At 45.8% G+C, this 12,352-nt stretch overlaps 1 protein-coding gene across 1 annotated transcript in view; it reads right to left on the reverse strand.

Annotated features, from left to right (window-relative positions):
- Positions 1 to 12,352, reverse strand: part of LOC123992703 (alsin-like) — a 142,550-nt gene that overhangs the window by 29,412 nt on the left and 100,786 nt on the right. The window contains exons 27-28 of the mRNA XM_046294176.1: positions 10,024 to 10,141; positions 7,088 to 7,245 (exon numbers count right to left, since the gene is read on the reverse strand). Of these exons, the coding sequence (XP_046150132.1) occupies positions 7,088 to 7,245; positions 10,024 to 10,141 (276 nt within the window). The remainder of the gene's footprint in view (positions 1 to 7,087; positions 7,246 to 10,023; positions 10,142 to 12,352) is intronic.

Genomic DNA, 12,352 nt, shown 5'->3' on the forward strand with positions numbered 1-12,352 from the left:
GTAGTATCTCAACATCTAGTGTCCTGTACCTGTAGTATCTCTAAATCTAGTGTCCTGTACCTGTACCTGTAGTGTCTCTACATCTAGTGTACTGTACTAATAGTATCTCTACATCTAGTGTACTGTACCTGTACCTGTAGTATCTCTACATCTAGTGTACTGTACTAATAGTATCTCTACATCTAGTGTACTGTACTAATAGTATCTCTACATCTAGTGTCCTGTACCTGTAGTATCTCTACATCTAGTGTCCTGTACCTGTACCTGTAGTATCTCTACATCGAGTGTCCTGTACCTGTAGCATCTCTACATCTAGTGTCCTGTACCTGTACCTGTAGTATCTCTACATCTAGTGTCCTGTACCTGTAGCATCTCTACATCTAGTGTCCTGTACCTGTCGTATCTCTACATCTAGTGTCCTGTACCTGTCGTATCTCTACATCTAGTGTCCTGTACCTGTACCATCTCTACATCTAGTGTCCTGTACCTGTAGTATCTCTACATCTAGTGTCCTGTACCTGTAGCATCTCTACATCTAGTGTCCTGTACCTGTACCTGTAGTATCTCTACATCTAGTGTCCTGTACCTGTAGAATCTCTACATCTAGTGTCCTGTACCTGTAGCATCTCTACATCTAGTGTCCTGTACCTGTAGCATCTCTACATCTAGTGTCCTGTACCTGTAGCATCTCTACATCTAGTGTCCTGTACCTGTAGTATCTCTACATCTAGTGTCCTGTAGCTGTAGCATCTCTACATCTAGTGTCCTGTACCTGTAGCATCTCTACATCTAGTGTCCTGTACCTGTAGTATCTCTACATCTAGTGTTCTGTACCTGTACCTGTAGTATCTCTACATCTAGTGTCCTGCACCTGTACCTGTAGTATCTCTACATCTAGTGTCCTGTACCTGTACCTGTAGTATCTCTACATCTAGTGTACTGTACCTGTAGCATCTCTACATCTAGTGTCCTGTACCTGTAGTATCTCTACATCTAGTGTCCTGTACCTGTACCTGTAGTATCTCTACATCTAGTGTCCTGTACCTGTAGTATCTCTACATCTAGTGTCCTGTACCTGTACCTGTAGCATCTCTACATCTAGTGTACTGTACCTGTACCTGTAGTATCTCTATATCTAGTGTCCTGTACCTGTAGTATATCTACATCTAGTGTCCTGTACCTGTAGCATCTCTACATCTAGTGTCCTGTACCTGTACCTGTAGTATCTCTACATCTAGTGTCCTGTACCTGTAGCATCTCTACATCTAGTGTCCTGTACCTGTAGTATCTCTACATCTAGTGTCCTGTACCTGTAGTATCTCTACATCTAGTGTCCTGTACCTGTACCTGTAGTATCTCTACATCTGGTGTTCTGTACCTGTACCTGTAGTATCTCTACATCTGGTGTTCTGTACCTGTACCTGTAGTATCTCTACATCTAGTGTCCTGTACCTGTACCTGTAGTATCTCTACATCTAGTGTCCTGTACCTGTAGTATCTCTACATCTAGTGTCCTGTACCTGTACCTGTAGTATCTCTACATCTAGTGTACTGTACCTGTACCTGTAGTATCTCTACATCTAGTGTCCTGTACCTGTACCTGTAGTATCTCTACATCTAGTGTCCTGTACCTGTACCTGTAGTATCTCTACATCTAGTGTACTGTACCTGTAGCATCTCTACATCTAGTGTCCTGTACCTGTAGTATCTCTACATCTAGTGTCCTGTACCTGTACCTGTAGTATCTCTACATCTAGTGTCCTGTACCTGTAGTATCTCTACATCTAGTGTCCTGTACCTGTACCTGTAGCATCTCTACATCTAGTGTACTGTACCTGTACCTGTAGTATCTCTACATCTAGTGTACTGTACCTGTAGCATCTCTACATCTAGTGTCCTGTACCTGTAGCATCTCTACATCTAGTGTACTGTACCTGTACCTGTAGTATCTCTACATCTAGTGTCCTGTACCTGTAGCATCTCTACATCTAGTGTCCTGTACCTGTAGTATCTCTACATCTAGTGTCCTGTACCTGTAGTATCTCTACATCTAGAGTCCTGTACCTGTAGTATCTCTACATCTAGTGCCCTGTACCTGTACCTGTAGTATCTCTACATCTAGTGTCCTGTACCTGTAGCATCTCTACATCTAGTGTCCTGTACCTGTACCTGTAGCATCTCTACATCTAGTGTCCTGTACCTGTAGCATCTCTACATCTAGTGTACTGTACCTGTAGTATCTCTACATCTAGTGTCCTGTACCTGTAGCATCTCTACATCTAGTGTCCTGTACCTGTAGCATCTCTACATCTAGTGTACTGTACCTGTAGTATCTCTACATCTAGTGTCCTGTACCTGTAGCATCTCTACATCTAGTGTCCTGTACCTGTAGTATCTCTAAATCTAGTGTCCTGTACCTGTAGCATCTCTACATCTAGTGTCCTGTACCTGTAGTTTCTCTACATCTAGTGTCCTGTACCTGTAGTATCTCTACATCTAGTGTCCTGTACCTGTAGTATCTCCACATCTAGTGTCCTGTACCTGTACCTGTAGTATCTCAACATCTAGTGTCCTGTACCTGTAGTATCTCTAAATCTAGTGTCCTGTACCTGTACCTGTAGTGTCTCTACATCTAGTGTACTGTACTAATAGTATCTCTACATCTAGTGTACTGTACCTGTACCTGTAGTATCTCTACATCTAGTGTACTGTACTAATAGTATCTCTACATCTAGTGTACTGTACTAATAGTATCTCTACATCTAGTGTCCTGTACCTGTAGTATCTCTACATCTAGTGTCCTGTACCTGTACCTGTAGTATCTCTACATCGAGTGTCCTGTACCTGTAGCATCTCTACATCTAGTGTCCTGTACCTGTACCTGTAGTATCTCTACATCTAGTGTCCTGTACCTGTAGCATCTCTACATCTAGTGTCCTGTACCTGTCGTATCTCTACATCTAGTGTCCTGTACCTGTCGTATCTCTACATCTAGTGTCCTGTACCTGTACCATCTCTACATCTAGTGTCCTGTACCTGTAGTATCTCTACATCTAGTGTCCTGTACCTGTAGCATCTCTACATCTAGTGTCCTGTACCTGTACCTGTAGTATCTCTACATCTAGTGTCCTGTACCTGTAGAATCTCTACATCTAGTGTCCTGTACCTGTAGCATCTCTACATCTAGTGTCCTGTACCTGTAGCATCTCTACATCTAGTGTCCTGTACCTGTAGCATCTCTACATCTAGTGTCCTGTACCTGTAGTATCTCTACATCTAGTGTCCTGTAGCTGTAGCATCTCTACATCTAGTGTCCTGTACCTGTAGCATCTCTACATCTAGTGTCCTGTACCTGTAGTATCTCTACATCTAGTGTTCTGTACCTGTACCTGTAGTATCTCTACATCTAGTGTCCTGTACCTGTAGTATCTCTACATCTAGTGTCCTGTACCTGTAGTATCTCTACATCTAGTGTCCTGTACCTATAATAATAATAATAATATAATAATAATATATGCCATTTAGCAGACGCTTTTATCCAAAGCGACTTACAGTCATGTGTGCATACATTCTACGTATGGGTGGTCCCGGGATCGAACCCACTACCCTGGCGTTACAAGCGCCATGCTCTACCATGGCGCTTGTATCTCTACATCTAGTGTCCTGTACCTGTAGCATCTCTACATCTAGTGTACTGTACCTGTAGTATCTCTACATCTAGTGTCCTGTACCTGTAGTATCTCTACATCTAGTGTCCTGTACCTGTACCTGTAGTATCTCTACATCTAGTGTTCTGTACCTTTACCTGTAGTATCTCTACATCTAGTGTTCTGTACCTGTACCTGTAGTATCTCTACATCTAGTGTCCTGTACCTGTAGTATCTCTACATCTAGTGTCCTGTATCTGTACCTGTAGTATCTCTACATCTAGTGTACTGTACCTGTACCTGTAGTATCTCTACATCTAGTGTCCTGTACCTGTAGTATCTCTACATCTAGTGTACTGTACCTGTACCTGTAGTATCTCTACATCTAGTGTACTGTACCTGTAGCATCTCTACATCTAGTGTCCTGTACCTGTACCTGTAGTATCTCTACATCTAGTGTACTGTACCTGTAGCATCTCTACATCTAGTGTCCTGTACCTGTACCTGTAGTATCTCTACATCTAGTGTCCTGTACCTGTAGTATCTCTACATCTAGTGTCCTGTACCTGTAGTATCTCTACATCTAGTGTCCTGTACCTGTAGTATCTCTACATCGAGTGTCCTGTACCTGTACCTGTAGTATCTCTATATCTAGTGTCCTGTACCTGTAGTATATCTACATCTAGTGTCCTGTACCTGTAGCATCTCTACATCTAGTGTCCTGTACCTGTACCTGTAGTATCTCTACATCTAGTGTCCTGTACCTGTAGCATCTCTACATCTAGTGTCCTGTACCTGTAGTATCTCTACATCTAGTGTCCTGTACCTGTAGTATCTCTACATCTAGTGTCCTGTACCTGTAGTATCTCTACATCGAGTGTCCTGTACCTGTACCTGTAGTATCTCTACATCTAGTGTCCTGTACCTGTACCTGTAGTATATCTACATCTAGTGTCCTGTACCTGTAGCATCTCTACATCTAGTGTCCTGTACCTGTACCTGTAGTATCTCTACATCTAGTGTCCTGTACCTGTAGCATCTCTACATCTAGTGTCCTGTACCTGTAGTATCTCTACATCTAGTGTCCTGTACCTATACCTGTAGTATCTCTACATCTAGTGTCCTGTACCTGTAGTATCTCTACATCTAGTGTCCTGTACCTGTAGTATCTCTACATCTAGTGTCCTGTACCTGTACCTGTAGTATCTCTACATCTGGTGTTCTGTACCTGTACCTGTAGTATCTCTACATCTGGTGTTCTGTACCTGTACCTGTAGTATCTCTACATCTAGTGTCCTGTACCTGTACCTGTAGTATCTCTACATCTAGTGTCCTGTACCTGTAGTATCTCTACATCTAGTGTCCTGTACCTGTACCTGTAGTATCTCTACATCTAGTGTACTGTACCTGTACCTGTAGTATCTCTACATCTAGTGTCCTGTACCTGTACCTGTAGTATCTCTACATCTAGTGTCCTGTACCTGTACCTGTAGTATCTCTACATCTAGTGTACTGTACCTGTAGCATCTCTACATCTAGTGTCCTGTACCTGTACCTGTAGTATCTCTACATCTAGTGTCCTGTACCTGTAGTATCTCTACATCTAGTGTCCTGTACCTGTAGTAGCATCTCTACATCTAGTGTCCTGTACCTGTACCTGTAGTATCTCTACATCTAGTGTCCTGTACCTGTACCTGTAGTATCTCTACATCTAGTGTCCTGTACCTGTAGCATCTCTACATCTAGTGTCCTGTACCTGTACCTGTAGTATCTCTACATCTAGTGTCCTGTACCTGTAGCATCTCTACATCTAGTGTCCTGTACCTGTAGTATCTCTACATCTAGTGTCCTGTACCTGTAGTATCTCTACATCTAGTGTCCTGTACCTGTACCTGTAGTATCTCTACATCTAGTGTCCTGTACCTGTAGTATCTCTACATCTAGTGTCCTGTACCTGTAGCATCTCTACATCTAGTGTCCTGTACCTGTACCTGTAGTATCTCTACATCTAGTGTACTGTACCTGTAGCATCTCTACATCTAGTGTCCTGTACCTGTAGCATCTCTACATCTAGTGTCCTGTACCTGTAGCATCTCTACATCTAGTGTCCTGTACCTGTAGCATCTCTACATCTAGTGTCCTGTGCCTGTAGTATCTCTACATCTAGTGTCCTGTACCTGTAGCATCTCTACATCTAGTGTCCTGTACCTGTACCTGTAGTATCTCTACATCTAGTGTCCTGTACCTGTAGCATCTCTACATCTAGTGTCCTGTACCTGTAGTATCTCTACATCTAGTGTCCTGTACCTGTAGTATCTCTACATCTAGTGTCCTGTACCTGTAGTATCTCTACATCTAGTGTCCTGTACCTGTAGTATCTCTACATCTAGTGTTCTGTACCTGTACCTGTAGTATCTCTACATCTAGTGTCCTGTACCTGTACCTGTAGTATCTCTACATCTAGTGTCCTGTACCTGTAGTATCTCTACATCTAGTGTCCTGTACCTGTAGTATCTCTACATCTAGTGTACTGTACCTGTAGTATCTCTACATCTAGTGTCCTGTACCTGTAGTATCTCTACATCTAGTGTCCTGTACCTGTAGTATCTCTACATCTAGTGTCCTGTACCTGTAGTATCTCTACATCTAGTGTTCTGTACCTGTACCTGTAGTATCTCTACATCTAGTGTCCTGTACCTGTACCTGTAGTATCTCTACATCTAGTGTCCTGTACCTGTAGTATCTCTACATCTAGTGTCCTGTACCTGTAGTATCTCTACATCTAGTGTCCTGTACCTGTAGTATCTCTACATCTAGTGTACTGTACCTGTAGCATCTCTACATCTAGTGTACTGTACCTGTAGCATCTCTACATCTAGTGTCCTGTACCTGTAGTATCTCTACATCTAGTGTCCTGTACCTGTAGCATCTCTACATCTAGTGTACTGTACCTGTAGTATCTCTACATCTAGTGTCCTGTACCTGTAGTATCTCTATATCTAGTGTCCTGTACCTGTACCTGTAGTATCTCTACATCTAGTGTCCTGTACCTGTACCTGTAGTATCTCTACATCTAGTGTTCTGTACCTGTACCTGTAGTATCTCTACATCTAGTGTCCTGTACCTGTAGTATCTCTACATCTAGTGTCCTGTACCTGTAGTATCTCTACATCTAGTGTCCTGTACCTGTAGTATCTCTACATCTAGTGTCCTGTACCTGTAGCATCTCTACATCTAGTTTCCTGTACCTGTAGCATCTCTACATCTAGTGTCCTGTACCTGTAGCATCTCTACATCTAGTGTCCTGTACCTGTAGTATCTCTACATCTAGTGTCCTATACCTGTAGTATCTCTACATCTAGTGTCCTGTACCTGTAGTATCTCTACATCTAGTGTACTGTACCTGTACCTGTAGTATCTCTACATCTAGTGTACTGTACCTGACCAGCTGGAAGATCCGTCTGAGGTAGGACCTGATCTCTTCCACAGCCTGTTGTAGCAACCTTCTGTTAGATCCTACCCCTATATAGGTAATCCTGTACACAGTCACTAGGGTCTCCAGTAACCCCCCCAAAGGGTGGAGGGGGGTTTCGCAGGCCTGGAGAAGGATAGGGGAGGGCGAGGGGAGGAGGAGGATGATGATGATGGAGAAGAGAGGTGCAATGGAGGGGAAGAAGAATAATCATCTACAGACAAATCATCTAGCAAGAACAGAGTCTTACGCAACAACAGTATCAATCTGTTAGCGTATCATGTAGGAACACAACTAGGTATCCTGGGAATATCAGTCTGCTATCAGTCTGCTACCCTTGACAGCTGTTGACCATATCAGTCTGACAGCGACCATATCAGTCTGCTACCCTTGACAGCTGTTGACCATATCAGTCTGCTACCCTTGACAGCTGTTGACCATATCAGTCTGCTACCCTTGACAGCTGTTGACCATATCAGTCTGCTACCCTTGACAGCTGTTGACCATATCAGTCTGCTACCCTTGACAGCTGTTGACCATATCAGTCTGCTACCTTTGACAGCTGTTGACCATATCAGTCTGCTACCTTTGACAGCTGTTGACCAAATCAGTCTGCTACCCTTGTTGACCATATCAGTCTGTGCTACCCTTGACAGCTGTTGACCATATCAGTCTGCTACCCTTGACAGCTGTTGACCATATCAGTCTGCTACCCTTGACAGCTGTTGACCAAATCAGTCTGCTACCCTTGTTGACCATATCAGTCTGCTACCCTTGACAGCTGTTGACCATATCAGTCTGCTACCCTTGACAGCTGTTGACCAAATCAGTCTGCTACCCTTGTTGACCATATCAGTCTGCTACCCTTGACAGCTGTTGACCAAATCAGTCTGCTACCCTTGACAGCTGTTGACCATATCAGTCTGCTACCCTTGACAGCTGTTGACCAAATCAGTCTGCTACCCTTGACAGCTGTTTATCTTATCAGTCTGCTACCCTTGACAGCTGTTGACCTTATCAGTCTGCTACCCTTGACAGTTGTTGACCATATCAGTCTGCTACCCTTGACAGCTGTTGACCATATCAGTCTGCTACCCTTGACAGCTGTTGACCATATCAGTCTGCTACCCTTGACAGCTGTTGACCATATCAGTCTGCTACCTTTGACAGCTGTTGACCATATCAGTCTGCTACCTTTGACAGCTGTTGACCAAATCAGTCTGCTACCCTTGTTGACCATATCAGTCTGCTACCCTTGACAGCTGTTGACCATATCAGTCTGCTACCCTTGACAGCTGTTGACCATATCAGTCTGCTACCCTTGACAGCTGTTGACCAAATCAGTCTGCTACCCTTGTTGACCATATCAGTCTGCTACCCTTGACAGCTGTTGACCATATCAGTCTGCTACCCTTGACAGCTGTTGACCAAATCAGTCTGCTACCCTTGTTGACCATATCAGTCTGCTACCCTTGACAGCTGTTGACCAAATCAGTCTGCTACCCTTGACAGCTGTTGACCATATCAGTCTGCTACCCTTGACAGCTGTTGACCAAATCAGTCTGCTACCCTTGACAGCTGTTGATCTTATCAGTCTGCTACCCTTGACAGCTGTTGACCTTATCAGTCTGCTACCCTTGACAGTTGTTGACCTTATCAGTCTGCTACCCTTGACAGTTGTTGACCCTATCAGTCTGCTACCCTTGACAGTTGTTGACCCTATCAGTCTGCTACCTTTGACAGCTGTTGACCCTATCAGTCTGCTATCAGTCTGCTGTCAGTCTGCTATCAGTCTGCTACCCTTGACAGCTGTTGACCATATCAGTCTGCTACCCTTGACAGCTGTTGACCCTATCAGTCTGCTATCAGTCTGCTGTCAGTCTGCTACCCTTGACAGCTGTTGACCATATCAGTCTGCTACCCATGACAGCTGTTGACCATATCAGTGTGCTACCCTTGACAGCTGTTGACCCTATCAGTCTGCTATCAGTCTGCTATCAGTCTGCTGTCAGCCTGCTATCAGTTTGCTATCAGTCTGCTATCAGTCTGCTACCCTTGACAGCTGTTGACCCTATCAGTCTGCTATCAGTCTGCTGTCAGTCTGCTATCAGTCTGCTACCCTTGACAGCTGTTGACCACATCAGTCTGCTACCCATGACAGCTGTTGACCATATCAGTCTGCTACCCTTGACAGCTGTTGACCATATCAGTCTGCTACCCTTGACAGCTGACCCTATCAGTCTGCTATCAGTCTGCTACCCTTGACAGCTGTTGACCATATCAGTCTGCTACCCTTGACAGCTGTTGACCCTATCAGTCTGCTATCAGTCTGCTATCAGTCTGCTGTCAGTCTGCTGTCAGTCTGCTATCAGTCTGCTACCCTTGACAGCTGACCCTATCAGTCTGCTATCAGTCTGCTACCCTTGACAGCTGTTGACCATATCAGTCTGCTACCCATGACAGCTGTTGACCCTATCAGTCTGCTACCCTTGACAGCTGTTGACCATATCAGTCTGCTACCCTTGACAGCTGTTGACCCTATCAGTCTGCTACCCTTGTTGACCATATCAGTCTGCTACCCTTGACAGCTGTTGACCATATCAGTCTGCTACCCTTGACAGCTGTTGACCCTATCAGTCTGCTACCCTTGTTGACCATATCAGTCTGCTACCCTTGACAGCTGTTGACCATATCAGTCTGCTACCCTTGACAGCTGTTGACCCTATCAGTCTGCTACCCTTGTTGACCATATCAGTCTGCTACCCTTGACAGCTGTTGACCATATCAGTCTGCTACCCTTGACAGCTGTTGACCCTATCAGTCTGCTACCCTTGACAGCTTTTGACCATATCAGTCTGCTACCCTGTTGACCTACAGTACGTGTGTAAAATGTGTGTTATTCACCTTGGTGAGGTATCGTCGGATGACGTCATACCCCCCAGCAGTAACTGGACCTGTATGTTGAGGAATCACCTCCAGCTTCTCCAGGACTCGACTCTGAGACCTGCTCAGCAGCTCTGGACTGGAGACAGACATCATACACCCATCACTATAGAAACCATGCACCGTGAGTGTTTGTTCAGGTGTGTATCCAGGTGTGTAAATTAACATAATACAAAAATCCCCATAAAGCAAGAGACATATTTTTTTTTGCATGGTCTGGATGGTCTCAGTCCACCGCATCCGCAGATGTCGCACTTTCACATTTGAGGTGAAAGGTGACCGAGTTAGAGAGGTGTTTGTCAGACCAGGAGACATCCCACCTGAGGTGAAAGGTGACAGAACTAGAGAGGTGTTTGTCAGACCAGGAGACATCCCATCTGAGGTGAATGGTGACAGAACTAGAGAGGTGTTTGTCAGACCAGGAGACATCCCACCTGAGGTGAAAGGTGACAGAACTAGAGAGGTGTTTGTCAGACCAGGAGACATCCCATCTGAGGTGAAAGGTGACAGAACTAGAGAGGTGTTTGTCAGACCAGGAGACATCCCATCTGAGGTGAATGGTGACAGAACTAGAGAGGTGTTTGTCAGACCAGGAGATATCCCATCTGAGGTGAAAGGTGACAGAACTAGAGAGGTGTTTGTCAGACCAGGAGACATCCCACCTGAGGTGAAAGGTGAAAGAGAGGTGTTTGTCAGACCAGGAGACATCCCATCTGAGGTGAAAGGTGACCGAACTAGAGAGATGTTTGTCAGACCAGAAGACATCCCATCTGAGGTGAAAGGTGACAGTACTAGAGAGGTGTTTGTCAGACCAGGAGACATCCCATCTGAGGTGAAAGGTGAAAGAGAGGTGTTTGTCAGACCAGGAGACAGTTTGGCCTACAAACTATTAGACGGGTCCTCGCCCCGGGGTTAGACGGGTCCTCGCCCCGGGGTTAGACGGGTCCTCACCCCGGGGTTAGACAGGTCAATACCCCGGGGTTAGACGGGTCCTCACCCCGGAGTTAGACGGGTCATGACCCCGGGGTTAGACAGGTATTCACCCCGGGGTTAGACAGGTCCTCACCCCGGGGTTAGACAGGTCAATACCCCGGGGTTAGACAGGTCCTCAGCCCGGGGTTAGACAGGTCATTACCCCGGGGTTAGACAGGTCAATACCCCGGGGTTAGACAGGTCCTCAGCCCGGGGTTAGACAGGTCATTACCCCGGGGTTAGACAGGTCCCCTCCCCGGGGTTAGACAGGTCCTCACCCCGGGGTTAGACAGGTCAATACCCGGGGGTTAGAAAGGTCATTACCCCGGGGTTAGAAAGGTCATTACCCCGGGGTTAGACAGGTCCTCACCCCGGGGTTAGACAGGTCCTCACCCCGGGGTTAGACAGGTCCTCACCCCGGGGTTAGACAGGTCCTCACCCCGGGGTTAGACAGGTCCTCATCCCGGGGTTAGACAGGTCATTACCCCGGGGTTAGACAGGTCATTACCCCGGGGTTAGACAGGTCATTACCCCGGGGTTAGACAGGTCCTCACCCCGGGGTTAGACAGGTCATTACCCCAGGGTTAGACAGGTCATTACCCCAGGGTTAGACAGGTCCTCACCCCGGGTTAGACAGGTCCTCACCCCGGGGTTAGACAGGTCATTACCCGGGGTTAGACAGGTCATTACCCCGGGGTTAGACAGGTCATTACCCCGGGGTTAGACAGGTCATTACCCCGGGTTAGACAGGTCATTACCCCGGGGTTAGACAGGTCATTACCTCGGGGTTAGACAGGTCCTCACCCCGGGTTAGACAGGTCCTCACCCGGGTTAGACATGTCCCTACCCCGGGTTAGACAGGTCATTACCCCAGGGTTAGACAGGTCATTACCCCAGGGTTAGACAGGAAAGGTGAGACTCTCACGTCCCAACAGTTCAGGCTACACACTAACATGACCCCTCAGACAGGTCCTCACCCTCAGACAGGTCCTCACCCCGGGATAGACAGGTCATGACCCCTCTGTGGAAAGGTGAGACTCTCACAAACACCTTGGTTGTTTTGCTTTAGGATCCCAACAGGACTTAAAGACTCGTCTGATTGGTACCCGTTAAAACATTCTATGAAAGTACACTGAACAAAAAAATATAAAAAGCAACATGTAAAGTGTATATCACAAAACACAACAGATGTCTCAAGTTTTGAGGTTGTGTGTAATTCGCATGCTGACTGCAGGAATGTCCACCAGAGCTGTTGGGCGGAGAATGTAATGTTCATTTCTCTACCATAAGCCGTCTGCAACGTCATTTTAGAGAATTT

This window comes from Oncorhynchus gorbuscha, linkage group LG01 (genome assembly GCF_021184085.1).
Source record: "Oncorhynchus gorbuscha isolate QuinsamMale2020 ecotype Even-year linkage group LG01, OgorEven_v1.0, whole genome shotgun sequence".
Classification (NCBI taxonomy): domain Eukaryota; kingdom Metazoa; phylum Chordata; class Actinopteri; order Salmoniformes; family Salmonidae; genus Oncorhynchus; species Oncorhynchus gorbuscha.